The 20,263-nt window shown below is 42.1% G+C and overlaps 1 protein-coding gene across 1 annotated transcript in view; it reads right to left on the minus strand.

The window, feature by feature from the left end:
• Positions 1 to 20,263, minus strand: part of LOC148109364 (uncharacterized) — a 296,844-nt gene that overhangs the window by 168,851 nt on the left and 107,730 nt on the right. Inside the window, exon 3 of the mRNA XM_087864909.1 lies at positions 13,053 to 13,118. Within this exon, the coding sequence (XP_087721035.1) occupies positions 13,053 to 13,118 (66 nt within the window). The remainder of the gene's footprint in view (positions 1 to 13,052; positions 13,119 to 20,263) is intronic.

Consider the following 20,263-nt stretch of genomic DNA (forward strand, 5'->3'; position numbering starts at 1 on the left):
TTACTGTGCATGCATCAAAGACCTGCAGGCCTGTGTTCCCTCCGCTGACCGCTCTTAGCACACTCCTTTATTTACTGCTGCCTGTAGGGTCTCCTGGGAGCTGGTGGAATTAGGGGAAGGGTCGGAGCGCTTCCAAATGAGAACTGATCAACTTAACAAACTCCTATCTTTTGCAATCTGTTCCATTTCCACTGTTCCGTGACTTGCAAGCTCGGAAAAGAACTGACACATTCCAGAAAACATTTGGACATTTCTTCTGGATACCCTGCCCTTTTTTTTTTGGATGTGGAGGGACGGGAGGAGTTCTCCAAGGCAGCAGCCTAGCCTTGACTGAAAGTTATCTGTAACTGCTTTCTCTTCTATCTTCTCTGTGGATCTTGTCTCCAAGTCCAATCGCTTCTCCTGTTTCCTTCCTCAGAGGCAGTCTTCCTCATCCTGCACCACCCCTCCTTTTCTTCTGAGTTATTTTATAACCCACAGCAAGAACCAATCTCCCCAAAATGGCATTTTGATCATGTCACTTGTTGCCAAATGTTCCAAATGTTTCTTTTGAAATTAAATTTCAACCCCAGATTTAAAAGTCCACCAGCTGACTCCCTTCTGTTCCTGACTCTCTTCCGTCCCAGCTGTGCCCCACTCCCTTGCCTTGGGCCTGCCTGCTGCAGCCTCTGCTCTCTGGACAGGGGGGCCAACACTTCGGCCTCACTACCCTACCCATAATATGTTCTTGCTCTCCTTTGAATCTCCACTCAGAACAGATTCCTCTGCTCATTTTTCACTGGGCAAATTCAAGAGCGAGGGTTTTTCTTGATCCCACATCCCAAAAAACTAACTCACCATGGTTTTTCACTATTTGATTCAGATCGTAAGGCCTGGACTCACATCCAGGAATCCTGGGACAAAAAGTTATAACTACCTGAGTAATCACATCTTGACTTCATCCAAAAGCACCCCTGTTTTTACCATTCTCATAATGAAGTCTTAAATGAGAAACCTCCCCCAAATTTAACCTTTCCTCTTGACGAATTCTCTTAGATGCATAAACCTACCTACACAGGTATTATTAGGCAAGCATATCAGAATACATTTCCCACTGTGATTTATGCACATGTTACATACAAGTATGGATATATTTTTGGAAAATTGTTTTTTAAATATTTAATAACCATTAAATGGGTAAAATAATACTCTGTTCCTTATGGAACAGTGAGAAGTCATTCTAGCACTTTTTGCAAGTATTTGCAATTGTAATCAGTAATGGGGGCAGAAAGAATGCTGATGTTTTTCAATCATCACTGGTGAAAATGTAAATTTTTAAAAATTAAGACTCTAAAGTTCACCTGAATTAATCTACTGCTAATGCAAGCTAGGACTATTTCCTAGGATTCTGAGTGGATTAACATCATCAAGACATGTCACAAGCTCCCACCAAATTATTCAGTGCACACCATGCATTATTCGGAACCTCTCAGAAAATGAAACAGGGAGAGACAATGAGAGTGTCTGAAGAACAAAAGGAAAAATGAAGCACAGGGACCTCAGGCTAAAAGTATAAAACACTTGAGAGGGTTTTAAGGACATATTAGATGTCTGAAAAATGAGAGTAAATCAGCAGGCCCATTAACTGAGCAGAGAATTAAAGCGCCATTTTTTCCAATTTCAGCCTTGAATATGGAAGGTGCCAAATGGACTGTGTTCTCTGGCCCCTCTGCATTAGGAAAGAGAGTTCTCCACTATGTATTCTCAAGTGCCTTTCTTCCTTTCCAGCTAATTTAGTGAAAGAGTGACCGTCCATTTCCTAACTCTTCTCCTAAAACATTATTGCTAACTTCCCCGGGACAGCAGGAAAACAATCAACTGAAGATTCAAAACACAAGCTATATTCCCCATTAATTTCAACTTTTCTGTCCCCCTTTATTAAAAAAAAATGAAGTTTGCTATCTTCAGATGTCCTGTCTTTTCCCTTAATTTTTGATACAAAATGGTGAAATACAGCATATAGATAACGCCCAAACGGAGTCACCTCCGGAGTAGACCGTATTTCACAACTGCATACATTTCCACATCTCGTCTCATGAAAACAGAGTTGAAAGCACTTCTTCCCAATGACTTGATAAGACAAAAGGTCTAGAAGATCTAGTAGGAACACATGAGAGATTTTTTTTTAATTAGTTTGTATTTATACCAATTGATTCATAACACAGTTTCAACTGTTACGTCATACTGGGTGCAGATGTTAACTGCTTTCAGCTCTCTAAGTAGTTATTTTGGACTCAGCTTCCACAGCTGGAAATCAGCACACCAACTGGTAGCAGGTCCTGACACACTGCTGTGCTATGAATGGGTTCCACGTTCGCCATGTGGTATTGACGCCCCTTAGCCCCAGGGAACCGGGGGGGCGGGGGGACTGGGGCCCATGGCACCCCTGGACAAGTGACAATTGGCCATTGGCTTTGCCGGAGTCCAAAGGCGTAGTACTCTCTGCTCAGTTGAGTGGCATTAAATATGTCCATGGACCCCCAGGTCAACAGGCTGCCACAAAGACACCCCTGCCCTTCCTAGAGAAGTGGCCCATGAAGCTGCTAGAAGAGCTTGGGCAGGGGGACCCGGTGGGCAAAGCCACAGATGGCAGCTCACCAAATTCTCTCCGTAAGGGTTTCTGATGCCTCTTTCTATTCGGGGCTAATATGCTCTTTCATTGGCAACCAAGTTACCTATGGGGTGTCTGCCCTAACACCGAACATATATTTTACCCATCAGGGCTTTGCCACTATTTTTAATTACTTTATAGGAAAAAAATTCAATGGGAACTATCAAAGTATCACATTTATGTAATACAGAAAAAGATTAAAGCTATTGATTTTTTAAAATTTTAACTTTTGTAAAATTTGGGATCCTGGTGAAATGGCTTGAAATTTTTTTTTTAAATCACTACTTGTGTAGTATCCAACAATGACTAACAAAAATTTGGAGAATCACTAAAATCTTGATAAAGAAATGTGGTTAGCTACTTTAGGCATATATGCAATATTTAAAAAGTAATGTTCATAAAACAAGCTCAGGTTTCTCATCAGAAAATCTGAGAATAGGGGCACCTGGGTGGCTCAGTCGGTTGAGCATCTGCCTTTGGCTCGGATCATGATCCCAGGGTCCCGGGATTGGACCCTGTGTTGGGCTCCCTGCTCAGTGGGGAGTCTGCTTCTTCCTCTCCCTTTGCTGCACCCCCTGCTTGTGCTCTCTCTCTGTCAAACAAATAAATAAAATCTAAGAGAGAGACAGAGAGAGAGAGAGAGAAAGAAAGAAAGGAAGGAAGGAAGGAAGGAAGGAAGGAAGGAAGGAAGGAAGGAAGGAAGGAAGGAAGGAAGAGGGAGGGAGGGAAGAAGGAAGGAAGAAAGAAGGAGGGAGGGGGACGGAATCTGAAAAGATTCTATCTGGAAGTTTCATTTCTATACAACAGTCTCCAAATGGGTGTCCGAAGCTTGCTGCATTATTAAGTACTAGTTTCTGCATGTGCTATAATAAGGCAAAATTGGTAACTAACTAAATAACATGCTTATAGAACCACATCTTGGTTTTACCATTTCAGGTACTACCTATTGGTTTCCCAGTGAGCAAGATGAGGGTTAACGTTCTTTCACATACATATACATGCCCCATGTCCCCAACCTCTCCGAATTCTACCACAATTTTGGTTACCTTAAACGTCAATTTTTAGATCATTATAGCCATGGAGATACCATTAGTAGTTGAATCATGTAATAGTCTATGATTACATTTCCATTTCTTACTTTCTGTTTTTCCTGGAGTTAATCACTGCTACATTTAATTTCAGTTAGTTTCCTATATACTTTCCATGAGGTTATCCCCAAAGCTTCCCCAGACTTCCAACTCTCACTTCCACATAAACCCAGCAACTGTTTTATCAGTTTCTCCATCTTGAGGAAGTCTCTCCTGAACCCCTCTCCCTACCCCAGCTTAGATCAGAGGATCAGTAGTCCCACTGTACTCCTGGCTCTTGTATTGGTCTTGTCTCTGGGACCCTGGAGCTTCTGACTGGCTCACCCTGTCATTTACTGGAGCACACCATAATTTTGTAAAGTTTCATGGAAATGTATTGGCAATATCTTTTAATTGGAAATTCCTATCTATCTTTAGTTGTGGGAAATTTTGTTAAATTATTTCTTCGATAATTTTCTGTCCTCTGATTTCTATATTCATTCTCTCAATCTGGTGTTACTATTTTTGGACATTGGATCTCATAAACCAATCCTACACATTTTCTATCTTTTTATATTATTTTCTATTCTTTCCCTCTTTTCACTCTACATTCTAGGAAATTTGCTTAATTTGTCTCCTAACCCTTATAAATTCTATTCCTCTTTCATGGTTTTAGTACACACTTTATGCCTCTGAAGATATGGATGATTTTTTTTTTTTTTTAAGTTTTCTTCCTCCTGCAAAGGTTCGGTTTCCTCTAAGATGCTTTTTTAAATGTTTGCTACCTACCATTTGCATCGACATGGATGGAATTGGAGGAGATTATGCTAAGTGAAATAAGTCAAGCAGAGAGAGACAATTATCATATGGTTTCACTCATAAGTGGAACATAAGGAATAACATGGAGGACATTAGGGGAGGGAAGGGAAAAATGAAGGGGGGATATCAGAGGGGGAGACGAACCATGAGAGACTATGGACTTCGGGAAACAAACTGAGGGCTTCATAGAGGAGTGGGGTGGGGGAATGGGCTAGCCCAGTGGTGGGTATTAAGGAAGGCACGTGTTGTGATGAGCACTAGGTGTTATACACAAACAATGAATCACGGATCACTACATCAGAAACTAATGAAGTACTGTATGGTGACTAACATAACATAACAAAACAAAAGTTTGCCTGTTTTAGTGTTTATCTCTCATTATACTTTTCGTAAATGTCTGATGATCCTTGAAGTGGGGAACTAGAAAGTCAACAGTAAGGTTGGACGGGGTGCATTGTTGGTTTGGGGTTTATTGTAGGACTGATCTAGTTAGGCCTCTTCTTTGGGGGAACGCTTGCTGTCAGTATTCTTGAGTTTTATTTTTAGGTCACACCCCCAGGGAGGTATCCTGGAGCCTCCGTCAGTTAGGGTATCATCCTGGCTCCCCTCAGGCTAAGGGGCACAGAGAAGGTGGCTGTGGTTCTCAGGATTTGGTAAGTCAATACAATCTTCCTGACTTCAACACCATTTTAAACTTCTCCTGATATCTGCAAATCCAGAAACCCATTGTATCGTTTCTACAGAAGAAAATAATCTCCATTCCTCTGTTGGAGGGGAAGAGGGGCAGTTACCCGCATGTACACAGTGGGAGCAGAACTGAACTTTCAACCAAATACTCGTAATGCTAACCCTATCTTCACTCTCATTTCCAAGGGAAAACTGTCACTGAAAATTCCTGAGCTTTTGCAGGTTTCTCTAGTGTAAACTAGGCTCCTCCTTCCTTTCTCCTCTGCCACATTAAAATTCTGCTTTCTCAGGCCCGCTCCATAAGCTACCACTCATACATCTGTATCCCAGATTCCCAAATGCTGTGGCTGTTGCCTTCTCTGTTCTTATAGATACATGCCTTTAAAAAAAAAATCCCTTAAAAGTCATTTTAATGGAGTTTCAGGAAGGGCCAGGAATTAAATAAAACATGTACTCATCTTTAATCTGAAAACTATCAATCACTCTTCATCCTTTCACATTGAAATGGGCATTATTCAATTTTTCTTCATCATTAAGATAGCGAGGTCCCATGTTCAAGAGGAACAGGAAGTAGGAAGTATAGCAACTGGGGTTTAGGTGGAAGTGAATTTGATGACTGCATGCTCTTATAAATGAATGTATCTCATTGTCCTAACAATGTGTTGGGCACTGTGGGAAATAAAGGTATGTCCCTATTTCAGAACAGCCTGTAAAAATTCTCAAAAAGGTTAACTATTAAAGAGGTCCTTGACTTGATAATTAACCAAAATGAGAATATTCAGAGGGAAAAGCCTCCAGGCAAAGGAGTGGAATAGTCAGAGGCAAGCCTAATGGAGGAAAAAGGGCTAAAACGCAGCTTTGAAAAATAAACGTTAGAAACATTTCTTTTGTGGAGCTTGCATAATGTGTATTAGATATAAACTGATCAATTGATTGAAGAATGAGATTTATTTTATGTATGCTAAGGCTGCTGGCATAAGGAAAAAAAGAAGCTCTTCTGCTTATAGTACAGCTGCTTTAAGTCTTTATTCTGTATTTTTTACCATAGTGAGTCATAAAGATGTGAAATTATTTTTTTTAAATACCAGTTTAGTGCACTGCAACCTTATGAAAAGAGATATAGTAAAACATTTTATTTTTTCTGTGATGTGCTGGTTTCGAAGCTACAGTCTTCTACGGATTGAAAACACCATCATTATTATTATTATTATTGAAATAACTGCAGGTAACACAACTTCGTTGCTGTGCACCTGCAACTCTCTAGTCCCTAATGCCATTTATCCCATTGAAATAATTGTCTTCATAACATGGGTTTTGATAATGCACAATTTTAAGGAATATAACCATTGCCTGAGGCAGAACTGGCTCTTAATTGGATGTATACAGCTATGAGAGGAAGGACTCCAAGGAGAATATTGCCCATGTTCAAAAACCAAGACAAATCTGTCCTCCCCATCGGATCTGGGTAGGAGGCGGTGGGAAGGGAAGTGTGGCTGAGAGGTGCAGATATCTGAAGACAGAAGCTTCTCAAAGCTATAGAGTGGGGAGTGAACTCAGAAGTACAATGAGCCCACCGGCGCCTGGGTGGCTCAGTCAGCTAAGCATCTGACTGCTGGTTTCAGCTCAGGTCATGATCTCAGGGTCCTGAGATCAAGCCCTGTATCAGGCTCCACACTCAGCGGGGAATCCACTTGAGATTCTCTCTCTCCTTCGCCTCCTGCCCCTCCCCCCACTCGTACATGCATTCTCTCTCTTTCTCTCTAAAAAGTAAATAAATAAATCTTTAAAAAAAAAAAAAAAAAAAGCACAATGAGCCTGTAAGTTTGTAGACAAAGAGGAGACAGTGAACAAGGAGTAACTTCATCAGGGAGTAACACATCAACACGTGATCTGCCAGTACACCACGGGGCAGAAAGTCTAGCCACAGAAAACAGCTCAGACCCTGAGCCCTGCGGGGATCCTGGATCACGTGAAGCTGGCCTGGACAGCTTGGCAGCAGAAATGTGAGAGACTCACTTCTGAGATCAATGAAATTGAGGGAGCCACGTTTACAGTACTGCGGATAGAGGCAAGCAAAAGGAACCAGACTGAATTAATACTGACAAAGGACCTTACACGGAAGTTGTTTTTAAACTAAATCCATGGTATCCTTTGGTTTTTAATTCAAGAAACATTTACTGAGTATCTACTATGTGCAAGGCACACAGTCTTTTCTCATCATTTGTCTCATTATCTTATAAGCTGAATGTAAAAAACAAAAATCCAGTTAATTGATTTCACAGACTGATTGATGTTCTTCTGTAAGAACAACAGATTGATTTTTTTATAGACAGCAATACTAATTTTTCCATTATGTCCTCCTCTTTCTGTGCGCATGGTCCAATCGACTTTAGGGCCAACTCAATACAAAGAGCAGAAGAAAGGCATTAAGAGAACAAGGTCCATTAGGCCCAATATTGCCTCAATTACTTTAATTCCATTATTCCTGTTCATATTACTTCTTTAATCAATATCTCCTTTCAGTTATTCATGTTTACCCTTTTCAAAATCGCAAGTAATAGGATTATGGTCTTTTGAGCTCAGTAGCAACAGACTTTCATAAATATATTTCTGAATTTGTGATTGTCTCCAGATCTGCAACTGAGGAGTCTTAAATTGAATCAGGTCTTCCAGAGGCCCTCTCGTAGAAACATGCAGAGCATCTTAATGCAATATAGGTGCTTTTACCTGTTAGGCCATTTGTCACTCCCTGTCAAGACCACTCACATATGGCTTAATGGCTTTCTAAGTTTCTTCTTCCCGTGTCTAAGCTCCAGGGTCATGTAACTAGTTTTCCGAATGGATCTCTTTTCTGTACATATTCCTGCTTTTCACTGAATGTAATCCTTCTACCTTCCACTGACAATACTCTGCCTTGCAAGAGTTTCTTCTGGACATTACATTAACCACTGACTCTTCCGTATGACAATTAATCAATCCCTCAGTTCCACCTCTGTAAGAGCCTTACAAATTAAAGGAACTCTGTTCCCTCTCCATTCGTTCAACAAACATCAATGCAGTGCCTGCTGGATGCAAGACGTTCCTCTTCTGGCACGGACAGGTTACGTCACAGGCAGGTGGCCCTTCCCTGCAACACGCAGTGGTCCTCCGAAAATGTTGTAAGTAACATGGGATTTAAAGAACTATGTGAAATTGTGATGCGAACAGTCCCTCAGAAGTTCTCCTAGAGATCAGAGGGGGTAAAATTACATATGAGCAGAGAAAAGCTTCATAAAAGATATGAATCTGAGTGAGATCTTAGAGGATGGGAGGGTTTTGAAAAGGGAAGCTAGGAAGAGAAAGGGACAAACTGTGTGCGAAAAGTAATACAGCAAATCTAGCTGGGGTCAATGATTTTCGGAGCAAATACAAGACAGAAATTGCTGAAATCCTCAAGGGACTGGTGAGGAAGGCCTGACTTCCCCTGGGAAGCAATGAGACCAGGGAGGAGCTTGGCAAGACATAAGCTCTTCTTAACATAGCCTCATCACCACGTACGCGATGAACTGAAGGCAGCTGCTACTTGCAGACATGAGACAGGAAGGCAGGCTTGACAACACGTAAGGAGACCTCCAAGATGGGCTTCCTGCCTCCCTACCTAGCCCCACATCCTCTTTCCCACTTCCTGTCCCACCAACACCCAAACGTCAAGGAGCACACACCCTGCTCTGCGTAGCTCTGTGCTAAGCTGCCCGCGCGCTGTTTTCTTTGGAATATTCTCTCTCTACCACACTGGTCCTTCCAGTCTCCGATCAAATGCTAACTTCTCTATAAAGCATTTCCTGACTGTCCCAAGCCAAATCAGTTGCTCCTTTTCCCCTGTGTAAGGTACACCTGCCGCGCAGCTCCAGCAGAGGAACGCTTTCTACGGGATCATCTCCCAACTAAATTATAACACCCTTGATACTATTCCCAGAGCAAACACTGGTACATGCGGGAAGGACAATACATGAATGAATCGATGAATGAATGAAGTGAATAGTTGTATGAAAAAACAAAAGAAAGAGACAAGACTAGAAAGGAATGGCCGCAGATGAAAAGGAAAGGAAAGTAAAAATGAAAGAATTATAGAAACCTGAAGAGCTTAGTAATAACTAAATGTAGGGTAAGCAAAACAAGGAGAACGCCAAGCTTCTGAGTTCTCTGCCAGAAGCCCAATGCCTTTCTTCATTGCTTTTACATTATCAGCTTAAAAACACTGAACATAAACTCATGGATTTAACAGAAACAAAGAAGGAACCACCAGGAGACAGAGGCAGGGAAGAACCCAGACAGAACAAACACTACGATTTCTATTTTAACCTACTCAGGTGCAAACATTTTCTGAGAAAGTTTGATAGATTCTTCATTCAAAGTACAATTTCTTTAATTAGAATAGTTTCCATGTATCATAAATACACTCTAATTTCAGAGGCATAAAAAAAACTACCATGTTAATTATTAACTAAAGAGGCACAGAAAATCATTTACCCTTTGTAAAAATCAGAGTTTAACAATGAATATATTACTATCAATTCCATAAAACTCTTAGAGCTGAAATTTCCGGAAATCTAAAGATTCGTGAAATTAGAGAATGCAAAATGGAAGTGGGGAAAAGATGAAGCAACAGTAAATTAGTTTTTAATTTTCAAGGCACCTGAGATTTTATTTCTCATGTATTTTCTCTTTAATAGTAGAGATGTTTTGGTACACATAAAATGACCTAAATATTAAAACAGGATTTATTAGAATGTTATAATTGTACTAACACACACTTTAGAGTACAGAGCAAGATATTTAAGGGCAGTTTAGTGACCAAAACGCAATTGCTCACTGAATTCCACATGTAATTGTCAAAAGGCTATTCTGTCGTCACTCAGACTTGATCATTGTGTGAAAATATAAATTGGTTGTTTTCACTTTTTTTTTTTTTTTATAAGTAGGCTCCTCACCCAGCAGGGCCTGAATTCATGACCCTGAGATCAAGACCTGAGCTGAGATCAAGAGTCGGACGCCCAACGGACCCAGGCACCCAGGCGCCCTGGTTGTTTTAATGTTAATGAAGCCCTGTAGACACTTACAAACCGAACAAGGAGATTCACATGGTAAGTTATAGAAGGCCCCTAATCAAGGGTAGTATAGGCTGTTGAACAAAGTGGAGAAGAAAAGTAAGCAGTGGAGGCAGCAGGATGAAGTCATACTTCCGTACACAGCCCCGGTGGAACCGTGCCTGCATGCATCACACACGCCATAAATATGTGTCGTTTGATTTACCAATTTTCTTTGGACTAATGTCGGTGTGAAAAATGGTAAAATGAATTTTTATTTTCATTTTCATTTTCTACTGCCTGTCATCATCTTATAAATCCATGCTGTCTAGGCCAATGCTATCACTCGGCCACGGGACAGGCCGCAGCCCCGCCCCCAGCAACATGAAAGCCTCAACGGGTTGAGAAGATTGTAAATAAATTACTCCAGCCCACCTGCTGTGCAGCTTTCCAGAAGGCCAGGGCCTGAGGCACTCAGTCTCTCCTAGACCTTGGCCTGCCAACCTGTAGCTGAGAGGAATACACAGGCTTCCTTCACCCGCAGGAGGAAATCCCTCCTGGCCTCTGACTTCTCTCAGCAGGAGGCTTCCTTTTGGTAAGAAAAGGTAATCCTTTCCTGGAAGTTGGGTGGACTGGGCTGGAAAGCTCTGTCCTTACAGGAAACAGGGGCCTTCTAAAGAATGGGTCATTGAAGTGCTACCTGGAGACCAGGATCCTCATATTTGATCAACACTCAAATCTAAACACTTAAAAGAGAACTTTTAATAATTTTGAGCTCAGGAAGCATGGGGGCGGAGAGGACACAAGAGCTGATCTGTCTCAGGATAGCCTTCGTGGATTAGTGCTGGGGAGCAGAACGTTACATTTAATAAGTGCAAAGCAAGGCGGCTGGGAAGGAAGAATAGCCCGACGGAGTAGGATTTAAATGTTATTGAATTAGCTGGAAAGATATCTTGATGAAGTGATAGGGGCGGCATGTAAATTGGCAGTTCAGCCTGAAATGAGAAGGCACGACTTGCTCACACAGAGGGCTCTATTTTATAAAAACTGCATTTGCTATTACTTTTAAAGGAAAAATCTTAGCACATTCATGATATTGTTTAACTAGGACTATCCTGAAAGTAAGAGTTCACTGAAGCCAATGGTCAGCATAATACCTGTCCACCTCTGATCACTGCACTTTCTTTTCTCTTTTTTTTTAATAATAATATTTTTTTATTATATTATGTTAGTCACCATACAGTACATCCCTGGTTTTTGATGTAAAGTTCAATGATTCATTAGTTGCGTATAACACCCAGTGCACCATGCAATACGTGCCCTCCTTACTACGCATCACTAGCCTATCCCATTCCCCCACCCCCCTCCCCTCTGAAGCCCTCAGTTTGTTTCTCAGAGTCCATAGTGCACTTTATTTTTTCAACTTAAATTTGACCAGGGCCGTTGGGTCTTTGTCATTCACTCATTCAACCACTATGAAGCAACAGGGACTGCGCTAGTTTCTTTAAGGGAGAGCAAAATGAATTAAGTCTCCTTCCTTAGATGGTGCGATGGGTTTTGAAATGTGTACTCCAAAGGGATGTTGAAGTCCTAATCTCCATACGTGTAAATGTGACCTTATTTTTAGAAGGAAGATCTTTTCAGATGGTCAGGTTATGATGAAGTCACTAAAGTGGTCCCCAATCCAGTGTGAAAGGTACCCTTATAAAAAGGGGAAATTTGAACAGGGAGACAGACACACATTTAAGGAAGACAATGTGAACGCCCAGGGAGAAGGATGGCCATCTGTATGCCAGAAACACTGGAGGCTACCAGAAGCTAGGAGAGAGGCATGGAAGAGGTTCTCCCTCACAGCTCTTAGAAGAAACCAGCCTCACTGACACCTGACACCTTGGTTTCACACTTGTGGCTCCAGGACTGTAAGGTGATAAGTGTCTGTTGTTTAAGCCACCACCGGTTCCTGCTACTTGGTCATAGCCACCAGAGGAAACGGATATAAATTGGGTCACGAAAGAAGCAAGGCCAAAGACAAAACTACCAGTCAACAGAACTCTCTGAGTGGGTCTTCCTACAGATGCTCTGACTCAGTGAAAGCGGGCAGGTTCCGTCCCTGGACCACCGATCACCGCCCTTCTACAGCAGTTCCAAAAAGGCCATCAAAGAAAAAGACGGTTGATATCCTATATAAAGTCTGACCCAACGGGAACTGTTTAATCCTCTAAAAAGATAATTAGAAAGAAACAGAAGCAATAAAGGTTAATGGAAAATTAATCTTGGTGACCTATTTGGGCAAATCAAAGTTGTGGGACATGCATTTATTTAAAAGGAAAATGCAAAGAATATTTAGAACGGCAACTCTAGATAAGGGGGCAGAGATAAGACTTTAATTAGAAGTTTCAATATTCATATATTTACATAAATGTTGAAAAGATAAAAGCCTTCTGATAGTGTAATAAAGATGAACAATAGTAATTCAACGTTAACTCTGCAGAAAATGGAAAGCGAGTTCCAGGGACTAGTCCTGTTTCCCCACTGGCTGTTTACAGAGGCCCTGTTGCAGGTATTTTGCAGATGGTCCTCAAATGCATGCTAGTTCACCGAGCTCCCCTAGGAGAGGCCCCCCGCACCCCAGGCTTGAGTGAGTGAGACACACCTGAGAGAATGATGTCAATGGTATAATTAAGCTGAATCACCTCCCCTACAGTGACAAGCAACATGCTATTAGTCCTGCTTGTCATTCCCTGAGACACACCATCCCTTTACCTGAGCACGGTGAGCTTGCTCTCTTCCACGTCTTACAGGTATGATACTGTGCTGGCTGCAAAGGACCTGTAAAATAAAGGCCGTCTTGTTAGAAGAAACTCCAAACATCAAATTCAGAGACCTATTGGAATGTATGCAGGCAGATGCAAGGTTTTACTTGCAAAGTTTGAGCTGAACACTGCCCTTTCTTATTTCTAGCCATTCCAACTGGCTGCCCTTAGAGAACGTCTCTGCGTGGTGCTAACCTGGTCAATCAATAAATGGTGAAGGTCTTATCATAAACACAGCCCATGAACCGTCAATCTTCCAAAGAATATTTCTGCTTCGAAAGTAGTCCTTGTTGCCGAAGTGGTTGCATCAGGGCCAATGCTAGAGCCAGGGCCTCCCAAATCTAAGAAAGCCTGAATAAATCAAGCCCTAGTTAACTAAAGGCAGCACAACTTAAAGTATCATTCTGAAGCAGTTCGGGGGGCTGACCAGCACAGGATTAGCACGTTTAAGCGTGGGAAAGGCTTCTTCCAAATTTCTAAGACGAAATAACAGTTAGATACTTCTAAGTTTTCTCTCAGAAAATCTGTTGTGGTGCAAACTATAAAAATGCATCTAGACATTTTCATAGGATAAATCCCAACTTTATTTTCTAGAAAGTATTTTAAAGTCCTATTACTCAAGCTGGATCCATGGACCAGCGACACCAGCATCAGCAGGGAGCGGGAAACGCAGCACCTGAGAACCTCCCTGCAGCCGACTGAAACGCAATGTGCATTTTACCAAGACCTTCAGGTGACCCCACGCACAGCGAAGTCCAAGAAGCATGGTTCTGACGCGTATTATGCATCTGGCCTGTGATCACTAGAAGCACAAGAAGTAAGTTGCCTGAAACTTCTAAGACTCTCCTCTGGTGGCCAGGAGTTAATGAAATCACAAGCCCTTCACTACAGTTGCATGAATCGGGGAACCTACTGAACTCCCCCAGAAACCACTTCCTGCTGCCTACATCAACTTTTCTTTTCCAGAACATGTATGCTAATTGTGAACTGATACCTAAAAGCATAGCATAATTCTAGAAGGATTCCGTTTTACAGTCAAAAGACCAGCGTCATAGGCCATTTATTCATTCTATAACCAGTCGGTGAACACCTACTTAGGTAATCCATAATAACCAACATTGTGCCAAGAGCCCAAAGTCTAGTGGGAGGACAGAGATTTCAACACTGAATTGTAGGTCTAATATGGAAAGGTCAGCACAGGAAACCAGGTTGCTGAGGTGGGCACCAGGGCACACTTGGAAAGCATCTGACCCACACCTGGAATACTGGGAAGGCTTCCTGAGCTCAGCTCTGAGGAAAAAAAAAAGATGAAAGATTTTCCAAGAAGCAGCCCACCTACAGGCACAGTGAGTGTGGTATTAGGTTACAGCAAGGACCTAGACAGCGATGAAAGAGTCAACTACCTCACTTAGAAAAAACATTGGACTGTGATTTTATAGGGTTTTTTTCCAACCACTTTGAGTATTTGTATGCGTGAGCTATAAATGTGGCCGCCCTTAGGAACATTTTTTCCCTTTCAACTCTCCTACCTGTAGACAAGGAGGGATGGCAAACATCAAATGCAAGCAGCACTAACTGGGAAGTCTGTGGAACCCTGCAAGGGGGCAGGGGTAAGGGAACCGTGCCTCCACAACTGCTATTTGATCACAGACGGTGTCAATGAAACCACAACCAGCAATTCGGGGACCATAAAGAGAATTGCATTAAAGTTAATACAAAAGTCAGGAAAATGTCTTAGGCGAGGGACGCTGGCTATTGGGCAGGTGCACCGCTGGGAGCAATTGAAGGCTCTCAGTGAGACCACCGCCTGCACACCCGTCTCTATGCCTATCTCTTCTCTGTGCATTCAGATGGTTTTTATCCTGTCTCCTTCCCCCTCAGTTACTCTTGTGATTTTTCTCATTCATTTTCCTTCTCCTCTCATACCTCCAGGTGTCCTCCGGTCTCTAATTCAACTCTCATCTTTTTCCTTTCAATTTTCCTGCTTTTCCACACCCTCCTTTTGTGAGAAGGAGATAAGGGACAGAAGCAAGGACAACCAAACATCTTTCTACTCTCTTCCCTTGATCTCTCTCTCCTTGGCTCCACTAATATCCCCACACGTCTGTTCCCCTCTTCTACACTCGCTTTCTTTTCCTAGAGTCGATCTCTGTTATCAGTCTATAGCCAGTTCTCCCAAGCATAGAGCTCAGAAACGACAGCTGGCCTCCTCTACTGTTCTACTGTCATACTTGGGGTTTCCAGATTCTCCTAATGTGCCAGGGTCAACAGTTGAGAAGAAAAAAAAAAAAAAAAAAAACTTTAAAAGTGTAGTAATCTAGTATTTTCTTAGTTTTAAAATGTGGAACAATTCTGTATTTTCCAGCTGCTGTGCTGAATGGGTACAAAAGTATACAATATACTAGGCAAAAGGGTTTCATTCTATTCCCGGGTCTCCTTAAGTGCTCTCCCTCCAACCCACCATGAATCCAACCTTTTCATTACTCTTCTCCCTCTTTGTACAGATCCCCAAAACCCTCCTGGAATGACTGAAATGTGCCTCATTACCAGCCCAAGAAAGATGAATGACGCAGGTCAGAGTTAACTGAGTGCTTCTTGACAAAGACACAATGCAGCACACAAAAAGGCCCATTTAACGCCCCATCAGGAAGCCTTACAAGTTACAGCTTAATAAATATATGAAGATTATTGTAATACAGAAAATGTCTAGTACCGCTTCCCACGTGAAATGCACTTACAGAGAACTCAACAGAGTAGGCTGTTGATATGGCAATCTCACACATACTCTTTGAATTGCAGAAAAGCAATTTGGTTTTCTTTAGGCATTTCACTCTATTTTCAACCCCTGTGAATTATTTTCAACCCCTGTGAACTATCGGCAAAACTTTGTAGACAAATCCCAGTCTTTTATGCCAGTCCCTGGACGTAGCATATGCCCCTTGCAGACAGTATATGCTCCCAAAGTATTTGATGAATGAATGAGTTAATTAATCAATCAACTGACCAATCAATATAAGCCTAAAACACAACAGAATTAAGTAGCTGCAGGATAACAGTACCACATGCTAAAGCACTTTGAGAAATTGCATGGTTTTGGTATTGTCATCTAATCATATGGTCAATATAGGTCTTGGGTGTAACTCATTTCCAAGATCTAGTGAAGGGAAGAGAGGTTGATTGGGCAGGGACACTGAGGCGTCCAATGTGACAACCAACATTCTAATAGCAAATGAGCAGCTATAAAAACTCTAAAAAGTAGACAAAATTTCTCCAAAAAAAAAAAAAAAAAAGTTAGCTTGGGTTAAATCAGTCAATCCTTCCATGAGTTCCCACGATACACACCCTTTTATTACTGATGGTCTCATCACACCGTTACCTTTCCTCAACAGTTTCTGTGTCACACTAGAGAGTGAAGACCTGGGCAGCCCCCCAAGATTTTCTGGGCAAGCCAAGAAAGCTCCAGAGTGGGTTCACTTTAGGCTGTGATCCTATCTTGGATAAGGGGAAGAAGAGACATGACAAGCTGAGCTATGCCTAAACAGAGCCTGAAGAGTCCCCATCTTCTTGGAGTCACCTCAGAATGCAGGGACCACAGCAGCAGTTCCCCGAAACAGGGACTGCCAGTCACTTCCTATCAATCAAATAGGAGTTGGAGGCAGAGCTGGCCTAGCCCGCAGTGGTAATTTGTTATATCTTGCTCTGAATCTCTTAATAATTTCTTAAAAATGTATTTCATTATATTAATCAACAGTGTCCCAGAAACGGGAATTTACTTTCTTCGTGTTAAAAAACTGCAAAAGGTTCTTTTTAACATTAACACTATTAACATCATCAGGCTGAGATGGTCACCACTCCAGAAAAGAACTCCTCAGAAACCTATCTAATGCGATCACACAGGAAGAAGCCCCTGTGCTTTCAACTCTATTGCTCCCTCAGACTTGAATCAGTTTTAACAAATGCCCTGCACTCACATTTGAAAAGAAGGATTTGACCCCTTGTAGAAAAAACTTTGACAGCTGTAGGATGCATGGATTTTAATTTAAATCTGACCCAGAGTGAAGCCTCTAAATGACCCATCAATGGAAAAAGAAAAAATATATTTTAAAACAATCCCTAGTTATTACTTACATCATTACCTCTGCATATCATGAGACCCAGATTTGCTACCATTCAACGAACAGGGTTTTCTAATAATAAGGAACTGAAGAAAAGATAGCATATTTTAACTCTTTTTACCCCCTAAATTTCATTTTGAGGGTTCCAGCAATCTAGTTTCCTAACGATATAAGAATTCCAACTCTACAATTTCAGTCGTATCTATACAGTATGATAAGCATGTCCAGAAAGAAAAAACATAGCTGTATTTGCCATCTGTACTCACTACGTTAAGTTCTATAGCACTGGGGCCTTAAGTACAGCAAAGAGAAGGGGAGAGGAATCTGACAGCCCCCAAAGCCAGTTCTGAGCGCCTTCTCCCCCTGTGATTCACATGATACCTCTGCAACACCAATTCTCTGTTCAGTTTCACCAGTGCCTCAACACCTTTGGATTTCTTCTATCCTCATCTCAATAAGCTAGAACCTTTGGGAATGATTAAAAACAAACAAACAAAAAACCTACTTCCTTCCACAATATTGGTGTGTGTGTGCGTGTGTGTTCATCTGTCATATGATTTCCAAATCTGAACTTCAGACCAAATAGTCAAATAGCGCAACCCAACAGGAGCTACAGGCATGAAAAGAGAGCGGTGAAGGAGTACCCCTTGCTACCACTGCCACTACGGCCCTGAAGGATAGAAGCTGGAAAAGCTACTTCTCAGTCCCTTGATCCAGCCAAGCCTTCCATTAAACAGACCTTCCAGACCGAGGGGACTGGGTGAATGCCTCTGTAAGAGATCACCACATATTTTCATAGTTTACAAGGATAAAGCAATTACAGCTTTAGTCGTTCATGAATAAAGCCTCTTTAACATTTTAATGAGAACATTAAACTCAGCTTCACTTGGTTTGGCCTCCCCAGAAAGTCTGTTAGCCTTAGAGAAAGTTTCTTTAAAAAGCAGTAATGAAATCGCAGGCCTGTCTGTGCCCCATAGGGCATGACTGGGCCACAAACACTGGCTGCGTTATTTCCCTCCTGAACAAGCCTATATATTTTGACAAGACTACGGGTCGGGAAATGAGAGAAGGCATCTGAAGAAATACCCTCCTCTCCGCAGTATTTGTGTGCCTGTGTGTGCTCACTCATTTTATATCTGACTTGTCTCCTAATTCGCTTTTATGTTATACACAGCTTTGACTACAATGTGTGACTCAATAAATGTTCAATCATACTTTCCTGCTATTTTCCCTTAATCATTTTCTGCTGGCTCTGTTCTCTCTTGCAATGTGACTGATTCCCACCAAGGCTACCAACTGCTGTTCGCCTAGAGACCCATTAAATTCAGCCGACAACCAAGAGAGCTTCAGAAGCCAAAGGTGAACAAGAAATCATTCTCAGACTCAGTGTCTTAGCACGAATGTCTGCCTCTTCTTAGGAACAAAACCTGAAGCGGTGTAAGTGAAAGAGTTTGTCACCTTGAAAATCGAGCGGAAGAGACGAGTAAAGCCAAAGGGCCTTCATCTGCAGGGAATGCATGACATTTACTGAACACCTACTGTGGACTAAGAACTATGCTAGGTGCTGGGGGTACCATCAGGAATAAGGCAGACAAGACCTCCATTCCCACAGAGCTTAAGATCTAGCTGGAGAGACAGGAAGTAAACAAGCAAACATGGTAGAAGGTAATACGTGCTACGAAGAACATACGATAGGGCAATGTGATAAGACAGGCTAGTTCAATAGGGTGGACAGGAAAAGCCCAGCAGAGCAAAAAGCTACAGTAAATCCTTAAGGTCATGAAAAGACATGGAGGAACCTTAAATGCATGTTACTAAGTGAAAGAAGATAATCTGTATAATTCCAAATACATGACATTCTGGAAAAGGCAAAACTCTGGTAGAGATAGTAAAAAGATCAGTGGTTGCCAGCAGTTGGGGAGAGGAAGGGATGAACGGGCAGAGAACAGGGGATTTTTACACAGTGCAATGACTGTACAATACTACATAACGGTAGAGCTACGTCATTGCATAGTTGTCAAAAGCCATAAAATGTACAACACTAAGAGCGAACCCCAAGTAAACTACAGAGTCCGGGTGATACTGACATGTCAGTGTCGGAGCACCCGTTGTCACAAAGGCAGCACTCTGGTGTGGGATGTCCGTCGCAGAAAGGACTGTGCGTGTGGTGGGGCCGGGGACAGGAGATACAGGAGATACAGGAGAACTCTCTGTGCTTTCTGTTCAGTTTCGCTGTGAACCTAAAACTGCTCTAAAAAATAAAGTCTATTTTTAAAAATCCTTAAGGTAAGAAAAAGCGTGGTGTGTGGCAGAACTAAAAGAAGTTCGGCTTTGCCGGAGTCCAGCGAACAAGGCAGACAGGAATGACATCAAGGTGAGCCAAGGACGTCGTGGTTAGAAGTTTGAGTTTCACTCTCAAAGCACCAGGAACCACTGTCTAGTTTTAAGTGGGGCTCGTTTTAATGTGTTTTACGTTTCTGAAACGTCACTCTGGCTACTGTGTGGAAAATGGATTACAGAGAGGCAATCAACAGAGGTTGCGGATGGTGGTCTGGTCGAGGTGGGAGAAGAGGGTGGGATTGAAAATGCCTTTGAAAGAGTTGCTGACAGGACTGGTGATGGACAGACTAGATGTGGGGGTGAGTGAGAAAGAGAAGTCAAAGGTGTTTTCTGAATGGGAGAAGACATCACTTCCTGAGATGGGGAAGATCCCTGGGGAACTACCTATGAGGCCCACACGAGGTGCCACATGCCACGTGGCAGACCTACAGAAGCCATGGGAGTGTCTGTGTCCCCCGAAGAGCTCAAGTTCTGCTCCCTGCCTTCATGTGAATAGCAAATGTATGTGTGTGCGAGTCGCAGACACACATACACTCGCATATAGCCACATGGTAAATATATGAGAACGTTTATGTCTAGTGAATAGTTTCTGCAATTTAAAGCAAATGTAAAATCATTTCAGGGATCTTTCAAGGACTAAAGAGAAAGATTATTGTCATTCTCACTAACTTGTAAGGAAGCTGAGGGCAACTAAGGTGAAGGGTCT

The sequence above is a fragment of the Ursus americanus genome, chromosome 10, assembly GCF_024610735.1.
Source record: "Ursus americanus isolate L20-20 chromosome 10, mUrsAme1.1.p, whole genome shotgun sequence".
Classification (NCBI taxonomy): domain Eukaryota; kingdom Metazoa; phylum Chordata; class Mammalia; order Carnivora; family Ursidae; genus Ursus; species Ursus americanus.